Source organism: Oncorhynchus masou, chromosome 18 (genome assembly GCF_036934945.1).
Source record: "Oncorhynchus masou masou isolate Uvic2021 chromosome 18, UVic_Omas_1.1, whole genome shotgun sequence".
In the NCBI taxonomy this organism is placed as follows: domain Eukaryota; kingdom Metazoa; phylum Chordata; class Actinopteri; order Salmoniformes; family Salmonidae; genus Oncorhynchus; species Oncorhynchus masou.
The window spans coordinates 77433599-77455782 of NC_088229.1; the positions used below are offsets into that span (position 1 = coordinate 77433599).

At 45.1% G+C, this 22184-nt stretch overlaps 1 protein-coding gene across 1 annotated transcript in view; it reads left to right on the plus strand.

Moving 5' to 3' along the window:
- LOC135559432 (visual pigment-like receptor peropsin) overlaps positions 1-16244 on the plus strand; it is a 36099-nt gene extending 19855 nt beyond the window's left edge. Inside the window, exons 3-6 of the mRNA XM_064993582.1 lie at positions 3766-3865; positions 10158-10262; positions 11478-11701; positions 15714-16244. Of these exons, the coding sequence (XP_064849654.1) occupies positions 3766-3865; positions 10158-10262; positions 11478-11701; positions 15714-16244 (960 nt within the window). The remainder of the gene's footprint in view (positions 1-3765; positions 3866-10157; positions 10263-11477; positions 11702-15713) is intronic.
- Positions 16245-22184: the final 5940 nt, after the last annotated feature.

Genomic DNA, 22184 nt, shown 5'->3' on the forward strand with positions numbered 1-22184 from the left:
GAAATAACTGAATTGAAATGGAATTGACCGTGGAAGACATAAGCAGAGAGGATGCAACTGTACAGTATGATACTGTAGGCCTAGATGTCAGACCCAGGTTGAGGTACAGGAATGACTTTGGTTCGGAGGATACTTATTGCACAAATGGCCCTAAAGCAGAGTTCCAATAGTAGACGATAGTCGCAAATGATTCCTTGATCAACCATAAGCCTACACAGATATTGGCTCCAGGCAGGCTTGGTTTGCCTCGTTCTACCTTTTCTGATTTACGGAACACATTCTGTTTCTCTGTAAACACATTAGTCAGTTGGTTTCACCAGCCTAAGGCTGGGTTAGAGTTAAGGTATTCAGGCATTACCACACGTTCAAGGAAAAGCCTAGAAGGGTAGTGGAGGAAAAGCCTAGAAGGGAAGTGCAGGAAAAGCCTAGAAGGGAAGTGGAGGGAAAGCCTGGAAGGGAAGGGCCGGAAAAGCCTGGAAGGGAAGTGGAGGGAAAGCCTAGAAGGGAAGTGGAGGGAAAGCCTGGAAGGGAAGGGCAGGAAAAGGGTTACAGCTGCAATATGTAACTTTTTTGGAGACCTAACCAAATTCACATAGAAATGTGTGTTACAGATCTGTCACTCTCATTGACAGCCAATCTAAGAAGTAGGAGATCTGATCTATGTGAGCAAGTTCTATGCTTCTCGTTCTTCTTAAGTTTAGTTATTGCGTCTTTTACTTTCGGTTTTGTAAACCAGATACGAACAGCTGAAAATACAATATTTATGCTTATAGAAAATATATTTCACAGCGGTTTAGATGGTACAATGATTCTCTACACTATACTTGCTTGTTTCCTATTGTTGTGTCTGAGCCTATAGGGTTAATGGAAGAGTTTCCTATTGTTGTGTCTGAGCCTATAGGGGTAAGGGAAGAGTTTCCTATTGCTGTGTCTGAGCCTATAGGGTTAAAGGAAAAGTTTCCTATTGTTGTGTCTGAGCCTATAGGGGTAAGGGAAGAGTTTCCTATTGTTGTGTCTGAGCCTATAGGGTTGAGGGAAGAGTTTCCTACTATTGTGTCTGAGCCTATAGTGTTAAGGGAAGAGTTTCCTATTGTTGTGTCTGAGCCTATAGGGTTGAGGGAAGAGTTTCCTATTGCTGTGTCTGAGCCTATAGGGTTAAGGGAAGAGTTTCCTATTGTTGTGTCTGAGCCTATAGGGTTGAGGGAAGAGTTTCCTATTGTTGTGTCTGAGCCTATAGGGGTAAGGGAAGAGTTTCCTGTTGTTGTGTCTGAGCCTATAGGGTTAAGGGAAGAGTTTCCTATTGCTGTGTCTGAGCCTATAGGGGTAAGGGAAGAGTTTCCTATTGTTGTGTCTGAGCCAATAGGGTTAAGGGAAGAGTTTCCAGGCAGAAAGGTTTAGGGAAAAAGACCTGATTGACAGTAATGATATTATAGAAGCTCTTGCAGCAGATCAAGAGTAATCAGTGACAGCGAACAGCATGGGAACCTCTCTAGGGGTTTACCTCTATGGTCACAACAGGATACAAGTCAAATCAAATGCTTTTGTCACATGCTCCAAATACAACAGGTGTAGTAGACCTTACAGTGAAATGCTGAATACAACAGGTGTAGTAGACCTTACAGTGAAATGCTGAATACAACAGGTGTAGTAGACCTCACAGTGAAATGCTGAATACAACAGGTGTAGTAGACCTCACAGTGAAATGCTGAATACAACAGGTGTAGTAGACCTCACAGTGAAATGCTGAATACAACAGGTGTAGTAGACTTCACAGTGAAATTCTGAATACAACAGGTGTAGTAGACTTCACAGTGAAATGCTGAATACAACAGGTGTAGTAGACCTCACAGTGAAATACAACAGATAAATGCTTACTTACAAGCCCTTAACCAACAAATCAGTTTTAAGATAAATAAGTGATAGGTAAAAATAAAAAAATACAGTATATATATATAAAAAACATAAAATTTGAAAAATAACAATTAATTCAAGAGCAGCAGTTAAATAACAGGCACCGGTTCAGAGTCAATGTGCGGGAGCACAGGTTAGTCGAGGTAGTTGAGGTAAAACTGTATATACATGTAGGTATAGTTATTAAAGTGACTATGGATATTAAACAGAGAGTAGCAGCAGTGTAAAAGGAGGGGGGGGACAATGCAATAGTCTGGGTAGACATTTGATTAGCTGTTCAGGAGTCATATGGGTAGACGCTGTTCAAAAGCCTTTAGGACCTCGACTTGGCCCTCCAGTACCACTTGCCGTGCAGTAGCAGAGAGAATCGTCTATGACTGGGTTGGCTGGAGTCTTTGACCATTTTTTGGGCCTTCCTCTGACACCGCCTGGTATAGAGGTCCTGGATTGCAGGAAGCTTTGCCCCAGTGATGTACTGGGCCGTACGCACAACCCTCTGTAGTGCTTTGCGGTCAGAGGTGAGCAATTGTCATACCAGGCAGTGATGCAACCAGTGGCTCTCGATGTTGAAGCTGTAGTACCTTTTGAGGATCTGAGGACCCATGCCAAATTTTTTTCAGTCTCCTGAGGTGGAATAGGCTTTGTCGTGCCCTCTTCACTATTGTCTCGGTGTGTTTGGACCATGTTAGTTTGTTGGTGATGCGGACACCAAGGAACTTGAAGCTCTCAACCTGCTCCACTGCAGCCCCGTCGATGAGAATGGGGACGTGCTCGGTCCTCCTTTTCCTGTCGTCCATGATGAGCTCCTTTTTCTTGATCACGTTGAGGGAGAGGTTGTTATCCTGGCACTTCCGTCAGGAAGTCTATAAACAAGTTGCAGAGGAAGGTGTTTAGTCCCAGGATCCTTAGCTTAGTGATGAGCTTTGAGGGCACTATGGTGTTGAACGCTGAGCTGTAGTCAATGAATAGCATTCTCACGTAGGTGCTCCTTTTGTCCCGGTGGGAAAGAGCAGTGTGGAGTTCAGTAGAGATTGCATCAACTGTGGATCTGTTGAGGAGGTATGCAAATTTGAGTGTGTCTAGGGTTTCTGGGATAATGGTGTGGATGTTAGCCATAAACAGCCTTTCAAAGCACTTCATGGCTACAGACGTGAGTGCTACGGGTCGGTAGTCATTTAGGCAGGTTACCTTAGTGTTCTTGGGCACAGGGACTATGGTGGTCTGCTTGAAATATGTTGGTATTACAGACTCAGTTAAGGACAGGTTGAAAATGTCAGTGAAGACACTTGCCAGTTGGTCAGCGCATGCTCGGAGTACACGTCCTGTTAATCTGTTTGGCCCTGCGGCCTTGTGAATGTTAACCTGTTTAAAGGTCTTACTCACATCGGCTATGGAGAGTGCGATCACACAGTCATCCGGAACAACTGATGCTCTCATGCATGCTTCAGTGTTGCTTGCCTCGAAGCGAGCGTAGAAGTAACTTATCTCGTCTAGTAGGCTCGTGTCACTGGGCAGCTCGCAGCTGTGCTTCCCTTTGTAGTCTGTAACAGTTTTCAAGCCCTGCCACATCCGACAAGCGTCGGAGCCGGTGTAGTAGCCGGTGTAGTAGCCCTGAAGCTAAGTCATTCTCTGATTCAAACAAAATAAGTATTATACTATCTGATACAGACCAGAGCAACGTGTTATATTATCTGATACAGACTACAGCAAAAACAAACTAAATGGTCCCGCCCCTAAGGAATGTATGCTTCCAGTAACCTGTCAGTCATCACTGAGTGACAGGCAGAGACAGCCAGTCATTATCAGATGTGAACCAATAGCTTACTGACCCTCCCCCTATCTCCTCTCCTATAGGTTGATGGCTTCTTCACCTTGTTGTTTGGCCTGGCCAGCATCAACACCCTGACTGTCATCAGTGTCACCAGATACATCAAGGGATGCCAGCCTAACAAAGGTCAGAATAACAGAATAACATATAAATTATAACACAAAAGTCAGAATGACATGTAAATTATAACAGCTAAACTGTCATCTCGAGTAGGTTGACAAAACGCTGGTAACTTCCTCTGAATTTCCAGGTTTTCCAGAATTTCCATTTTATGATTAAAATCAAATCAAACTTCTTTTGTCACATGTGCGAAACACAACACATGTTTACCTTACCGTGAAATGCTTACTCACAAGCCCTTAAACAACAGTGTAGACCTTACTGTGAAATGCTTACTCACAAGCCCTTAACCAACAGTGCAGACCTTACTGTGAAATGCTTACTCACAAGCCCTTAACCAACAGTGTGTACCTTACTGTGAAATGCTTACTCACAAGCCCTTAAACAACAGTGTAGACCTTACTGTGAAATGCTTACTCACAAGCCCTTAACCAACAGTGTGTACCTTACTGTGAAATGCTTACTCACAAGCCCTTAACCAACAGTGCAGACCTTACTGTGAAATGCTTACTCACAAGCCCTTAACCAACAGTGCAGACCTTACTGTGAAATGCTTACTCACAAGCCCTTAACCAACAGTGTGTACCTTACTGTGAAATGCTTACTCACAAGCCCTTAACCAACAGTGCAGACCTTACTGTGAAATGCTTACTCACAAGCCCTTAACCAACAGTGCAGTTCAAGAAAAGTTAAGAAAATATTTACCAAATAAACTAAAGTAAAAAATTATAAAAAGTAACACCATAAAATAACTGCCTTGTTTAGGGGCAGAATGACAGATTTTTACCTTGTCAGCTCGGTGATTTAATCCAGCAACCTGTCAGTTACTGGCCCAACGCTCAAACCACTAGGCTACCTGCTGCCGCCCCCAATAACTATCAACAGCAAACTTAGGAAATTCCTCTACATGTACATTTCCTCAGTGAAAACAATGTACTGAGCAAATGTCCAATTGGCTTTAACATATTACCGTACAACAGACCATATATTCACCCTAATTGACAAACAAACAAACCAAAACAAAGCCAAAGTCTAAAAAAAAGCTTCACTCAATGTGGCATGTGGGTCTGCTATACAAACTGACAGAAAGTGGTGTTGGGGGAAAAACATCCAACATTATAAAATCCATGAACACAAACTGCAAGGGTGCAGTTAAAATTGGCCAAAAATACAAACATTTCTTTACACAGGGACGTGGGGTGAGACAGGGATGCAGCTTAAGCTCCACCCTCTTCAACATATATATATATATCAATAAATTGGTGAGGGCACTAGAACAGTCCGCAGCACCTGGCCTCACCCTACTAGAATCTGAAGTCAAATGTCTACTGTTTCCTGATGATCTGGTGCTTCTGTCCCCAACCAAGGAGGACCTACAGCAGCACCTAGATCTTCTACACAGATTCTGTCAGACCTGGGCCCTAACAGTAAATCTAAGTAAGACAAAAATAATGGTGTTTCAAAAAAGGTCCAGTTGCTAGGACCACGAATATAAATTCCATCTAGACACCGTTGCTCTGGAACTGGCCAAAAATACTTGAATCAATTATAGAAACCCATTACCCTTTGTGGTTGTGATGTCTGGGGTCCGCTCACCAACCAAGATTTCACAAAATGGGACCATCACCAAATAGAGACTCTGCATGCAGAATTCTGCAAAAACACATCCTCCGTGTACAACGTAGAACACCAAATAATACAGAGCAGAATTAGGCCGGTACCCGGTAATTATCAAAATCCCCAAAAGAGACGTTAAATTATACAACCAACTAAAAGAAAGCGATTCCCAAACCTTCCATAACAAGGCCATCACCTATAGAAATATTTACCTGGAGAAGACTTGCATAAAGTCCAGGGAAGTTCCTTGAGGGCCGTTGTGGTATCGGTTTGAGGGGGGGGGGGGGTGGCCTTGACCATAATCGAAGTAAAATCTATTGGGAGATAATACAGCATTTGATTGTGAGCTATTCTAGGTCGGGGGAACAAAGGACTTGAGTTCCTGTATGTTATCACAATTACACCATGAGTCGTTAATCATGAAACATACAGTTGAAGTCGGAAGTTTACATATGGCTTAGCCAAATACATTTAAACTCAGTTTCTCACAATTCCTGACATTTAATCCCAGTAAAAATTCCCTGTCTTAGGTCAGTTAGGATCAGCACTTTATTTTAAGAATGTGAAATGTCAGAAAAATAGTAGAGAGAATGATTTATTTCAGCTTTTATTTCTTTCATCACATTCCCAGTGGGTCAGAAGTTTACATACACTCAGTTAGTATTTGGTAGCATTGCCTTTACATTGTTTAACTTGGGTGAAACGTTTCGGGTAGCCTAAACAATTGTTGGAAAGATGACTTGTGTCATGCACAAAGTAACAGACTTGCCAAAACTATAGTTTGTTGACATGAAATTTGTGGAGTGGTTGAAAAACGAGTTTTAATGGCTCCAACCTAAGTGTATGTAAACGAGTTTTAATGACTCCAACCTAAGTGTATGTAAACTTCCGAGTTCAACTGTATGCCCCCACCCTTCTTCTTCCGGAGAGATGTTTATTCCTGTCGGAGCGATGAACTGAGAATCCAGTTGGACCGACTCCAACAGTATATCCCAGAGAAAGACATGTTTCCGTGAAACAAAGTATGTTACAATCCCTGATGTCTCTCTGGAAAGAAGTTAGGGTGCGGTCCATAGGTCCTGGTCAAACGTAGTGCACTAAATAGGGTACATGGTGTCAGACCTGGTCAAAAGTAGTGCACTAAATAGGGAACATGGTGTCAATTGGGGAGTCACATTCCAGTAGGTCTTATCTGACAAGAGAAGAAAGAGCGTGATATATGTTGTTCTCGCTGTTAATGGGCTGTCATTACTGGCTGGATTTATGGAAGAAGATTACTGTTTGATTAATGATAACTATTATAGTACATTCTCTACACCAGACCTGACAATTAACTTAATTTGAGGTGAGGTTGAGGTGAGGAATGTCTTAACTAGGTAATAATAGAATAACTGCTTCTGTTAACTTCTGTTGTTATCACTCTATGGTGGGTTGATTGCTCCAAAGGGGAGGTTTACAGGAGGGGAGGGTTTACAGGAGGGGAGGTTTACAGGAGGGGAGGGTTTACAGGAGGAGAGGTTTTACAGGAGGGGAGGTTTTACAGGAGGAGAGGTTTTACAGGAGGGGAGGTTTTACAGGAGGAGAGGTTTTACAGGAGGGGAGGTTTTACAGGAGGAGAGGTTTACAGGAGGGGAGGTTTTACAGGAGGGGAGGTTACAGGAGGGGAAGTTTACAGAAGGGGAGGGTTTACAGGAGGAGAGGTTTTACAGGAGGAGAGGTTTTACAGGAGGAGAGGTTTTACAGGAGGGGAGGTTACAGGAGGGGAAGTTTACAGAAGGGGAGGGTTTACAGGAGGAGAGGTTTTTACAGGAGGGGAGGTTTACAGGAGGGGAGGTTTACAGGAGGAGTGGTTTTACAGGAGGGGAAGTTTACAGGAGGGGAGGTTTTACAGGAGGGGAGGTTTACAGGAGGGGAGGTTTACAGGAGGGGAGGTTTTACATGGGGGGAGGTTTTACAGGAGGGGAAGTTTACAGAAGGGGAGGGTTTACAGGAGGGGAGGTTTTACAGGAGGGGAAGTTTACAGAAGGGGAGGGTTTACAGGAGGGGAGGTTTACAGAAGGGGAGGGTTTACAGGAGGGGAGGTTTTACAGGAGGGGAAGTTTACAGGAGGGGAAGTTTACAGGAGGGGAGGTTTTACAGGAGGGGAGGTTTACAGGAGGGGAAGTTTACAGGAGTGGAGGTTTTACAGGAGGGGAGGTTTTACAGGAGTGGAGGTTTACAGGAGGGGAGGTTTTACAGGAGTGGAGGTTTACAGGAGGGGAGGTTTTACAGGAGGGGAGGTTTACAGGAGGGGAGGTTTTACAGTATGTTTTGAGATTATACCGAAAGAAATACAACATGGCTGACATCTTGGGTAGAGTAGTCTATTCATCAATCAATTGTATACAATTTAATACATTCTGGGTTGTTTTTTTAGTTCATCAGTTGACTGGATCTTGTACTGTATGTGTCATTATTTGATTGTGTGCTGAACATCTTTCATAAATCATATCACATTGAAATTATTTGAAATTGATCGTTCAGATTGGCCTCAATTAGACTATTGTGTTACATCATTTACCGAGGCACTAAAAAGCGAATCACCTCATACAGGATTCACACAGCATGTCCTGTAATCAGATATAAGTGACTGATTTAATTTTGTTGGTCATTGGAAGCACACCAATCACAACAATCGATTCATTGTCTTCTCACTGAATACAAACCTATATGTACTTTGTCAAGAAAGGTTATTTTCAGTGGGAGTAATTTACAAGTGCTTGCCGGGTTGCGCCTGAAAAAAGAGACTCATTGTTCATAAAATGTCACAGTCTGACATTCATAACTGGGGTGGAAAGAATTCAGGACTTTAACGTGCCAGCTTCCCTCCAACTTTTCCTGTCGCGTGTTTGCAGAGGAATATCATTTGGAAATCAGAGCCCTTTTACAGAGGGTGACACAATGATCTAGGATCAAGGACTACACAGAAAAACAAATGGTTCTATATTGCACCAGATAAGAGTTGTTTGGCTTGTAACCATAGCAGATCACCTTTTTGGTGCTGTATAGAACCTTTTTTGCAAGGTTCTATAAAGAATCATGCTCATGAGGTTCTAAATGGAACCTGTATGGTTCCATTATTAAAAAAGGTTCTACATAGCAACAAAAAGTGTTCCGCTATGGTTACAATCCTTTTTGGGCTATTTTTTTTAATGGTTCTTTATAGAACCTTTATGGAGAATGGTACTATTAGAAACCTTTCTCAATCGCAAAGGTTCTACACACAATCTTTTGAAGAACAATACAGGCTTTTTTGAAATTCAATGTTAGCCTTATTATTTTGTACAACTTCCATAGGTGTTAATAGTGTGCTAATTGACAAGTTGAATCAGGTGTGCCAACTAGTGATGTCATGTTTGATGCCGGAGCTCCGGGTGATGCGTCAAAATCGCTAAGCAGTGAGGGAAATGTTGAGGGTGACTGCAGGATTAAAGGGAAATGTTGAGGGTGACTGCAGGATTAAAGGGAAATGTTGAGGGGGACTGCAGGATTAAAGGGAAATGTTGAGGGTGACTGCAGGATTAAAGGGAAATGTTGAGGGTGACTGCAGGATTAAAGGGAAATGTTGAGGGTGACTGCAGGATTAAAGGGAAATGTTGAAGGTGACTGCAGGATTAAAGGGAAATGTTGAGGGTGACTGCACGATTGTAGGGAAATGTTGAGGGTGACTGCAGGATTAAAGGGAATTGTTGAGGGTGACTGCAGGATTAAAAGGAAATGTTGAGGGTGACTGCAGGATTATAGGGAAATGTTGAGGGTGACTGCAGGATTAAAGGGAAATGTTGAGGGTGACTGCAGGATTAAAGGGAAATGTTGAAGGTGACTGCAGGATTAAAGGGAAATGTTGAGGGTGACTGCAGGATTAAAGGGAAATGTTGAGGGTGACTGCAGGATTAAAGGGAAATGTTGAGGGTGACTGCAGGATTAAAGGGAAATGTTGAGGGTGACTGCACGATTATAGGGAAATGTTGAGGGTGACTGCAGGATTAAAGGGAAATGTTGAGGGTGACTGCAGGATTAAAGGGAAATGTTGAGGGTGACTGCAGGATTAAAGGGAAATGTTGAGGGTGACTGCCGGATTAAAGGGAATTGTTGAGGGTGACTGCAGGATTAAAGGGAATTGTTGAGGGTGACTGCACGATTGTAGGGAAATGTTGAGGGTGACTGCAGGATTAAAGGGAAATGTTGAGGGTGACTGCAGGATTAAAGGGAAATGTTGAGGGTGACTGCAGGATTATAGGGAAATGTTGAGGGTGACTGCAGGATTAAAGGGAAATGTTGAGGGTGACTGCAGGATTAAAGGGAAATGTTGAGGGTGACTGCAGGATTAAAGGGAAATGTTGAGGGTGACTGCAGGATTGTAGGGAAATGTTGAGGGTGACTGCACGATTATAGGGAAATGTTGAGGGTGACTGCACGATTAAAGGGAAATGTTGATTATCGTTTTTTACACACTGTGCCTCAAACCATGTCATATCAATCAATCACATGTATTTATAATGCCCTTTTTACCACCACCTGTCACAAAGTGGCTTGACTGGAACACACACTCATTGCCTGTGTGTATGTGTGTGTGTGCGCGTGTGCGTGTGTGTGTGTGTGCGTGTGCGTGTGTGTGTGCGTGCTTGTGTCCTGTTTCCAGCCTACTGTGTCAGTTTAAGCACCATCTGCATCTCTCTAATGTTCATCTGGGTTGGAGCTTTGTTCTGGTCTGTCGCTCCACTGCTGGGCTGGGGCAGCTACACAGGTTAGTATCTCCCTCCCTCCCTCGATCCATCCATACATCCATCCATCCCTCTATATATCCATCCATCCATTCATCCATCCATCCATCCCTCTATATATCCATCCATCCATTCATTCATTTATCATTCTATATATCCATGTATCCATCCATCCATTCATCCATCCATCCATCCATTCCTCTATATATCCATCCATCCATTTATCCTTCTATATATCCATCCATCCATTTATCCCTCTATATATCCTTCCATCCATCCCTCTATAAATCCATCCATCCATTCATCCATTTATCCTTCTATATATCCATCCATCCATCCATCCATTCATCCCTCTATATATCCATCCATCCATCCATCCATTCATCCCTCTATATATCCATGTATTCATCCATCCATTTATCCCTCTATATATCCATCCATTCATCCATCCATTTATCCCTCTTTATATCCATTCATCCATCCATCTATCCCTCTATATATCCATCCATCCATGTATCCCTCTATATATCCATTCATCCATCCATTTATCCCTCTATATATCCATCCATCCATTCATCCCTCTATATATCCATCCATCCATTCATCCCTCTATATATCCATCCATCCCTCTATATATCCATTCATCCCTCTATATATCCATCCATCCATTCATCCCTCTATATATCCATCCATCCATTCATCCCTCTATATATCCATCCATCCATTCATCCCTCTATATATCCATTCATCCATTCATCCATTCATCCCTCTATATATCCATTCATCCCTCTATATATCCATCCATCCATTCATCCCTCTATATATCCTTCCATCCATTAATCCCTCTATATATCCATTCATCCATTTATCCCTCTATATATCCATCCATCCATCCATTCATCCCTCTATATATCCATCCATCCATTCATCCCTCTATATATCCATTCATCCATTCATCCCTCTATATATCCATTCATCCCTCTATATATACATTCATCCATTCATCCATTTATCCCTCTATATATCCATCCATCCATTTATCCCTCTATATATCCATGTATTCATCCCTCCATCCATCCGTTCATCCATTCATGCATGAGACCACCCATCCCTCCATCCATCCGTTCATCCATTCATGCATGCGACCACCCATCCATTCATCCATTCATCCATTCATTCATCCATCCACCTCTGGAAACACCACTCTAACCCATCCATCCCCATATCTCCACCTCCAGACTGCGGGTACGGGACCTGTGAGGTGGACTGGTCCAAGGCGAACTACTCCACCATCTACAAGTCCTATATCATGTCCATCCTTATCTCCTGCTTCTTCGTCCCGGTCATGGTCATGCTGTTCTCCTACATAGCCATCATCCATACAGTGGTGAGCAGCAACGCCATGTCTGCTGATGGATACCTCTCAGCCAGACAGAGGAAGGTGGAACGAGACGTCACGAGGGTGAGCCAATTAACCAATTAACCAATCAATCAATCAATAACATTTAGTTAGAAGACCTATTTACATCAACAGAACAGAAACAGAAAGGGATTATTTTTAAATAACCCAGCCAAGACCGCAAAAGGTTCATCAGAAGCACAGTGGCCAGTAAATGTTCAAATAAAATAAAAAGTATGAATATTTGTCACCTGCTTTGTAAACAACATGTGTAGACTAACAGTGAAATGTTGACTTACGGGCCGTAATGATAACTTCACAACAACACGGAGAGAAAGAAAATAGAAAAATAATAACACAAGGAATAAATACACAATGAGTAATGATAACTAGGCTGTATACACTGGGTACCAGTACTGTGTAATGATAACTAGGCTATAAACACAGGGTACCAGTACTGAGTAATGATAACTAGGCTATATACACAGGGTACCAGTACTGAGTAATGATAACTAGGCTATAAACACAGGGTACCAGTACTGAGTAATGATAACTAGGCTATAAACACAGGGTACCAGTACTGAGTAATGATAACTAGGCTATAAACACAGGGTACCAGTACTGAGTAATGAGAACTTGGCTATATACACAGGGTACCAGTACTGAGTCACTATAACTAGGTTATATACACAGGGTACCAGTACTGAGTAATGATAACTAGACCATATACTCAGATTACCAGTACTGAGTAATGATAACTAGGCTATAAACACAGGGTACCAGTACTGAGTAATGATAACTAGGCTATAAACACAGGGTACCAGTACTGAGTAATGATAACTAGACTATATACACTGGGTACCAGTACTGTGTAATGATAACTAGGCTCTATACACAGGGTACCAGTACTGAGTCACTATAACTAGGTTATATACACAGGGTACCAGTACTGAGTAATGATAACTAGGTTATATACACTGGGTACCAGTACTGAGTAATGATAACTAGGTTATATACACAGGTTACCAGTACTGAGTAATGACAACTAGGCTATATACACGGGGTACCAGTACTGAGTAATGATAACTAGGCTATATACACTGGGTACCAGTACTGAGTAATGATAACTAGGCTATATACACAGGGTACCAGTACTGAGTAATGATAACTAGGTTATATACACGGGGTACCAGTACTGAGTAATGATAACTAGGTTATATACACAGGGTACCAGTACTGAGTAATGATAACTAGACTGTATACACAGGGTACCAGTACTGAGTAATGATAACTAGGTTATATACACAGGGTACCAGTACTGAGTAATGATAACTAGACTGTATACACAGGGTACCAGTACTGAGTAATGATAACTAGGTTATATACACAGGGTACCAGTACTGAGTAATGATAACTAGGCTATAAACACAGGGTACCAGTACTGAGTTATGATAACTAGGTTATATACACGGGGTACCAGTACCCAGTCCATGTGCAGAGGTACGAGGTAATTAAGGTAGATACTTATGTACATAAAGCCAAGGGTAAAGTGACTAAGCAATATGATAGATAATAAGCAGTAGCAGAAGAGAATGTGATGAGTCAAAAGAGATGTGCAAAAAGGTGTCAATGCAGGTCATCCGGGTAGCTATTTGGTCAACTATTTAGCAGTATTATGGCTTGAGGGTAGAAGCTGTTCAGGGTCCTGTTGGTTCCAGACTTGGTGCGTCGGTATCGCTTGCCGTGCGGTAGCAGAGAGAACAGTCTATGACTTGGGTGGCTGGAATTCTTGACCATTTTTAAGGCCTTCCTTTGACACCGCCTGGTATAGTGATGTAATGGGCCATATATACTACCCTCTGTAGCGCCTTGTTGTCGGATGCCAAGCAGTTGCCATACCAAGCGCTGATGCAGCCAGTCAAGATGCTCTCAATGGTACAGCTGTAGAACTTTTTGAAGAGCTGAGGGCCCGTGCCAAATCTTTTCAGCATCATGAGGGGGAAGAGGCGTTGTCGTGCCTTTTTAAGGATTGTGTTGGTGTATGTGGACCACCCTAATTCCTTAGTGAGATGGACATCGACGTTGAGGGAGAGGTTGTTGTCCTGGCACCACACTGCCAGGTCTCTGACCTCCTCCCTACAGGCTGTCTCATCGTCGTCGGTGATCAGGCCTACCACCGTCGTGTCGTCAGCAAACTTAATGATGGTGTTGGAGTCGTGCTCAGCCACACAGTTATGGGTGAACAGGGAGTATAGGAGTGGACTCAGCATGCACCCTTGAGGGGCCCCAGTTTTGAGGGTCAGCATGGTGGATGTGTTGTAGCCTATCCTCACCGCCTGCGGGCGGCCCGTCAGGATGTCCAGAATCCAGTTGCAGAGGGCGGTGTTCAGTTAAAGGTTCCTGAGCTTAGTGATGAGCTATGAGGGCTCTAAGCTGTTGAACGCTGAGCTGTAGCCAATGAACAGCATTCTCACATAGGTGTTCCTTTTGTCCGGGTGGGAAAGGGCAGTGTTGAATGCAATAGAGATTGCGTCATCTGTTGATCTGTTGGGGCGGTATACAAATTGGAGTGGGTCTAGGGTTTCTGGGATAATGGAGTGGATGTGAGCCATGAACAGCTTTTTAAAGCATTTCATGGCTACAGATGTGAGTGCTATGCGACGATAGTCATTTAGACAGATTACCTTGGCTTTTTTGGGCACAGGGACTATGGTGGTCTGTTGAAAGTCAGTCAGGGAGAGGATGAAAAGGTTAGTGAAGACATTTGCCAGCTGGTCAGCACATCCTACGTGTCCTGGTATTTCGTCTGGCATTGCGGCCTTGTGAATGTTAACCTGTTTAAAGATCTTACTCACATTGGCTACAAAAAATAAGATCACACAGTCGTCCGGAATGGCTGCTGCTCTCATGCATTGTTCAGTGTTGCTTGCCTTGACTCGAGCATTGATGGCATTTCACTCTTCTGGTAGGCTTACATCACTGGGCAACTAGCAGCTGCAATTCCCTTTGGAATCCGTGATAGTTTGCAAGCCCTGCCACATCCAACGAGCGTCAGAGCCGGTGTTGTAGGATTCGATCTTAGTCCTTTATCGGCACTTTGCCTATTTGATGTCTCTTTGGAGGTCATAGCAGGATTTCTTGTAAGCGTCCAGATTAGTGTTCCGCTCCTTGAAAGCGACAGCTCTATCCTTGAAAGCGAAAGCTCTATCCTTAAATTCAGTGCGGATGTTGCCTCTAATACATGGCTTTTGGTTGGGATATATATGTACTGTCACTGTGGGGACGAAGTCGTCGATGCATTTATTAATGACGCTGTAGCTAGCCAAACAGTCCTGTAGCTAGCCAAACAGTCCTGTAGCTAGCCAAACAGTCCTGTAGCTAGCCAAACAGTCCTGTAGCTAGCCAAACAGTCCTGTAGTTAGCCAAACAGTCCTGTAGCTAGCTAAACAGTCCTGTAGCTAGCCAAACAGTCCTGTAGCTAGCCAAACAGTCCTTTAGCTAGCCAAACAGTCCTGTAGCTAGATACAAAGTCCTGTAGCTAGCCAAACAGTCCTGTAGCTAGCTAAACAGTCCTGTAGCTAGCCAAACAGTCATGTAGCTTGACAAACAGTCCTGTAGCTAGCCAAACAGTCCTTTAGCTAGCTAAACAGTCCTGTAGCTTGCCAAACAGTCCTGTAACTTGCCAAACGGTCCTGTAGCTAGCCAAACAGTCCTGTAGCTAGCCAAACAGTCCTTTAGCTAGCCAAACAGTCCTGTAGCTAGCTAAACAGTCCTGTAGCTAGCCAAACAGTCCTGTAGCTAGCTAAACAGTCCTGTAGCTTGCCAAACAGTCCTGTAGCTAGCCAAACAGTCCTGTAGCTAGCTAAACGGTCCTGTAGCTTGCCAAACAGTCCTGTAACTTGCCAAACAGTCCTGTAGCTAGCTAAACGGTCCTGTAGCTAGCCAAACGGTCCTGTAGCTAGCCAAACGGTCCTGTAGCTAGCCAAACAGTCCTGTAGCTAGCCAAACAGTCCTGTACCTAGCCAAACAGTCCTGTAGCTTTTTTAATCTCTCTTCTCTGTCACTTCTCCTTCAGGTCTCCATAGTGATCTGCACAGCCTTCATCATGGCATGGTCTCCCTATGCTGTGGTCTCCATGTGGTCTGCCTGTGGTTACCACGTCCCCAACATGACTTTAATCTTCACCCGTCTCTTCGCTAAATCCGCCTCCTTCTACAACCCCCTCATCTACTTTGGAATGAGTTCTAAGTTCCGTAAGGAAGTCTTTGTGCTGTTGCCGTGTTACGGTGGCTCCGCCCACAAGGAAGTGGTCCGCCTCAAGAACTTCCAGGAGCTTGACGAGCTGAAGCTGAAAGACCATCCCGAGGCCACGACCCTTCCTGTGATCTCACTTCCTCTGCAGTCAAGAGAGGGGGAATATAGTGAAGAAGAGATGCTGCAGACAGAGGGTTCCATGGCTCAGGATTCAGACTCAGGGGTGAATAGTCCATCCCACACGCCGCCTACTGTCAGTCAGGAGTCACTTTACTACATTCCCAATGTACCCCTTACCCCCCTACCCAGCATGCACTCTGAGATGCCAGAGTACGAGAGTGAAAGACTCTAAAAATCTCTAAATGTGTATCCAAAATGGCACCTTACACTATTAGAAAAAAAAGGTGCTATCTAGAACCTAAAATGTTTCTTCGGTTGTACCCCATAAGAGAACCTATTTCATGTAGAACCCTTTTTCTACCTGAAACCAAAAAGGTTTCTACCTGGAACAGATATGCGTTCTCCAATGAGGACAGCCAAAGAACCCTTTCACAACCCTTCTTTCTAACAGTGCGTTCAAAATAGAACCCTATTCTCTACATAGTGCACTACTTTTGACCAGGGCCTATGGTAGTACGTAGGGAATAGTGTGCCACAACACAGAATAGGGTGTCCCTATATAGGGTGTCATTATATAAAAAAGGGTGTCACTATGTAGGGAATAGTGTGTCACTATGTAGGGTGTCAATATATAGGGAATAGGGTGTCACTATATAGGGAATAGGGTGTCACTATATAGGGAATAAGGTGTCACTATATAGGGAATAGGGTGTCACTATATAGGGAATAGGGTGTCACTATATAGGGAATAAGGTGTCACTATATAGGGAATAGAGTGTCACTATATAGGGAATAAGGTGTCACTATATAGGGAATAGGGTGTCACTATATAGGGAATAGGGTGTCACTATATAGGGAATAAGGTGTCACTATATAGGGAATAAGGTGTCACTATATAGGGAATAAGGTGTTACTATATAGGGAATAAGGTGTCACTATATAGGGAATAGGGTGTCACTATATAGGGAATAGGGTGTCACTATATAGGGAATAAGGTGTCACTATATAGGGAATAAGGTGTTACTATATAGGGAATAGGGTGTCACTATATAGGGAATAAGGTGTCACTACAGTGAATAGGGTGTCCCTATATAGGGAATAAGGTGTCACTATATAGGGAATGGTGTGCCACTACAGAGAATAGGGTGTCACAATATAGGGAATAGGGTGTCAATATATAGGGAATAGGGTTTCACAGTGTAGGGAATAAGGTGTCACTATGTAGGGTGTCACTATATAGGGAATAGAGTGTCACTATATAGGGAATAGAGTGTCACTATGTAGGGAATATGGTGTCACTATGTAGGGAATAGGGTGTCACTATGTAGGGAATAGGGTGTCACTATGTAGGGTGTCACTATATAGGGAATAGAGTGTTACTATATAGGGAATAGAGTGTCACTATATAGGGAATAAGGTGTCACTATATAGGGAATAGAGTGTCACTATATAGGGAATAGGGTGTCACTATGTAGGGAATAGGGTGTCACTGTGTAGGGAATAGAGTGTCACTATGTAGGGAATAGAGTGTCACTATGTAGGGAATAGGGTGTCACTATGTAGGGAATAGGGTGTCACTATGTAGGGAATAGAGTGTCACTATGTAGGGAATAGAGTGTCACTATATAGGGAATAGAGTGTCACTATATAGGGAATAGGGTGTCACTATGTAGGGAATAGGGTGTCACTGTGTAGGGAATAGAGTGTCACTATATAGGGAATAGAGTGTCACTATGTAGGGAATAGGGTGTCACTATGTAGGGAATAGGGTGTCACTGTGTAGGGAATAGAGTGTCACTATGTAGGGAATAGAGTGTCACTATGTAGGGAATAGGGTGTCACTATGTAGAGAATAGGGTGTCACTGTGTAGGGAATAGAGTGTCACTATGTAGGGAATAGAGTGTCACTATGTAGGGAATAAGGTGTCACTATATAGGGAATAGGGTGTCACTATATAGGGAATAGGGTGTAACTATGTAGGGAATAGGGTGTCACTATATAGGGAATAGAGTGTCACTATATAGGGAATAGGGTGTAACTATGTAGGGAATAGGGTGTCACTATGTAGGGAATAGGGTGTCACTATGTAGGGTGTCATTATGTAGGGAATAAGGTGTCACTATATAGGGAATAGGGTGTCACTATGTAGGGAATAGGGTGTCACTATGTAGGGAATAGGGTGGCATTTTGGACCAAACTATGTTTTCTGTCAGCTTTTGTCTTTGCTTCCGTTTTACTTGAAATTGAACCGTTACCTGAATTATTAGACACTGTTGTACATTGATATGTTTTTATATATTTGTTGGGTAATTTATTTATGTTGATGTGTGCTTGTTTGTGTCATTAAAATATTCTTTATTTTCTCCTGATTCTCAAGAGTGTGTTTATTGAAGAGTGTGTTTATTTGGCCACTAGACGGCAGCAGTGCATGTGTAAAGTTTTAGACTGATCCAATGAACCGTTTAATTTCTGTTGAAAATTTTGAATCAAGACTGCCCAAATGTGCCTAATTTGTTTATTTATAACTTTTCATGTTCAAAATTGGGCACTCTTCTCAAACAATAGCATGATATTATTTCACTCTAATAGCTACTGTAAATTGGACAGTGCGGTTAAATTAACAAGAATTTAAGCTTTCTACCCATATCAGACATGTCTATGTCCCGGGAAATGTTCTTGTTACTTGTTACTTGCTAATCGCATTAGCCTACGTTAGCTCAACTGTCCCGCAGGGGACGCACCAATCCTGAAGAATATACTAAGCTGTTTTAGTACATTTCTGCGGTGCAGTGGTGCAAAGACGGCCAGTGGGCTGAGGCGAGCATCCTCTTGTCAACCGCCAGGGAATGTGGGTAATTCAGGAGATATGATCAGCATGCAACCTCAGAGGGAGACCTGTCCTCCACACCACAACAAACACACACACACACACACACACACACACACACACACACACACACACGCAAACACCAACACACATACACACACAAGCACGAACACACACATACAAACACACACACACATACACACACACAGGCAAGCACAAACATGTGCACACACACACACACAAACACAGGCAAGCACACAAACACAAACACACACAGAGGCAAGCACACACACGGGGGGGCAGGGTCGCCTAGTGGTTAGAGCGTTGGACTAGTAACCGAAAGGTTGCAAGTTCGAATCCCCTAGCAGACAAGGTACAAATCTGTCGTTCTGCCCCTGAACAGGCAGTTAACCCACGGTTCCTAGGCCGTCATTGAAAATAAGAATTTGTTCTTAACTGACTTGCCTGGTTAGATAAAGGTAAAAAAAAACATGCACACAAACACACTGAGGGAGACCTGTCCTGTACTGGGAGCAAGTCCCGACCAAACACAACCACACCAGCAGGTTCCTATTGTACAGAGGAGGGGACAGTCACAGCCCACAGCCCAGAGCCAGGGGACAGTCACAGTCTAGAGCCAGGGGACAGTCACAACCACACCACCAGGTTCCTATTGTACAGAGGAGCCAGAGGAGCCAGGGGACAGTCACAGTCTAGAGCCAGGGGACAGTCACAGTCTAGAGCCAGGGGACAGTCACAGCCCACAGCCCAGAGCCAGGGGACAGTCACAGTCTAGAGCCAGGGGACAGTCACAGTCTAGAGCCAGGGGACAGTCACAGCCCAGAGCCAGGGGACAGTCACAGTCTAGAGCCAGGAGACAGTCACAGCCCACAGCCCAGAGCCAGGGGACAGTCACAGCCCAGAGCCAGGGGACAGTCACAGTCTAGAGCCAGGGGACAGTCACAGTCTAGAGCCAGGGGACAGTCACAGCCCACAGCCCAGAGCCAGGGGACAGTCACAGTCTAGAGCCAGGGGACAGTCACAGTCTAGAGCCAGGGGACAGTCACAGCCCACAGCCCAGAGCCAGGGGACAGTCACAGTCTAGAGCCAGGGGACAGTCACAGTCTAGAGCCAGGGGACAGTCACAGTCTAGAGCCAGGGGACAGTCACAGCCCACAGCCCAGAGCCAGGGGACAGTCAAAGTCTAGAGCCAGGGGACAGTCACAGTCTAGAGCCAGGGGACAGTCACAGCCCACAGCCCAGAGCCAGGGGACAGTCACAGTCTAGAGCCAGGGGACAGTCACAGTCTAGAGCCAGGGGACAGTCACAGCCCACAGCCCAGAGCCAGGGGACAGTCACAGTCTAGAGCCAGGAGACAGTCACAGTCTAGAGCAAGGGGACAGTCACAGCCCACAGCCCAGAGCCAGGGGACAGTCACAGTCTAGAGCCAGGGGACAGTCACAGTCTAGAGCCAGGGGACAGTCACAGTCTAGAGCCAGGGGACAGTCACAGTCTAGAGCCAGGGGACAGTCACAGCCCACAGCCCAGAGCCAGGGGACAGTCACAGTCTAGAGCCAGGGGACAGTCACAGTCTAGAGCCAGGGGACAGTCACAGCCCACAGCCCAGAGCCAGGGGACAGTCACAGTCTAGAGCCAGGAGACAGTCACAGTCTAGAGCAAGGGGACAGTCACAGTCTAGAGCAAGGGGACAGTCACAGTCTAGAGCAAGGGGACAGTCACAGTCCAGAGCCAGGTGACAGTCACAGTCTAGAGCAAGGGGACAGTCACAGTCTAGAGCCAGGGGACAGTCACAGTCTAGAGCCAGGGGACAGTCACAGCCCACAGCCCAGAGCCAGGGGACAGTCACAGTCTAGAGCAAGGGGACAGTCACAGTCTAGAGCCAGGGGACAGTCACAGCCCAGAGCCAGGGGACAGTCACAGTCTAGAGCAAGGGGACAGTCACAGTCTAGAGCCAGGGGACAGTCACAGTCTAGAGCCAGGGGACAGTCACAGTCTAGAGCAAGGGGACAGTCACAGTCTAGAGCCAGGGGACAGTCACAGCCCAGAGCCAGGGGACAGTCACAGCCCAGAGCCATGGGACAGTCACAGCCCAGAGCCCAGAGCCAGGGGACAGTCACAGCCCAGAGCCAGGGGACAGTCACAGCCCAGAGCCAGGGGACAGTCACAGTCTAGAGCCAGGGGACAGTCACAGCCCACAGCCCAGAGCCAGGGGACAGTCACAGTCTAGAGCCAGGGGACAGTCACAGTCTAGAGCCAGGGGACAGTCACAGTCTAGAGCCAGGGGACAGTCACAGCCCAGAGCCAGGGGACAGTCACAGCCCAGAGCCAGGGGACAGACACAGCCCAGAGCCAGGGGACAGACACAGTCTAGAGCCAGGGGACAGTCACAGTCTAGACTCAGGGGACAGTCACAGTCTAGAGCCAGGGGACAGTCACAGTCTAGAGCCAGGGGACAGTCACAGCCCACAACCCAGAGCCAGGGGACAGTCACAGTCCAGAGCCAGGGGACAGTCACAGCCCAGAGCCAGGGGACAGACACAGTCTAGAGCCAGGGGACAGTCACAGCCCACAACCCAGAGCCAGGGGACAGTCACAGCCCAGAGCCAGGGGACAGTCACAGTCTAGAGCCAGGGGACAGTCACAGTCTAGAGCCAGGGGACAGTCACAGCCCAGAGCCAGGGCACAGTCACAGCCCAGAGCCAGGGGACAGTCACAGCCCAGAGCCAGGGGACAGACACAGTCTAGAGCCAGGGGACAGTCACAGTCCAGAGCCAGGGGACAGTCACAGCCCAGAGCCAGGGGACAGTCACAGTCTAGAGCCAGGGGACAGTCACAGCCCAGAGCCAGGGGACAGTCACAGTCTAGAGCCAGGGGACAGTCACAGCCCAGAGCCCAGAGCCAGGGGACAGTCACAGCCCAGAGCCAGGGGACAGTCACAGTCTAGAGCCAGGGGACAGTCACAGCCCAGAGCCCAGAGCCAGGGGACAGTCACAGTCTAGAGCCAGGGGACAGTCACAACCCAGAGCCAGGGGACAGTCACAGTCCAGAGCCAGGGGACAAGTTACCACCCGCTAAATCTATTATGTTAAAATTCCTATTTACTCTGTTCCACAGTCTCATCAGCCCAGCCAGACAATGTATAACCTTGATCTACACTCTAAAAAAAAGTTTTGTTTTGTAATAACCTTGCGGTCTGTCTATCTGACATTTGTAATATAGTTTGAATATTGAAATTCGATCTCCAGCTGTCTCATTGTAGTTATGAACGTGTCGGGATTCGGGATGAGACAGACAGCCAGTCAAAATAATGAATCAACATAGTT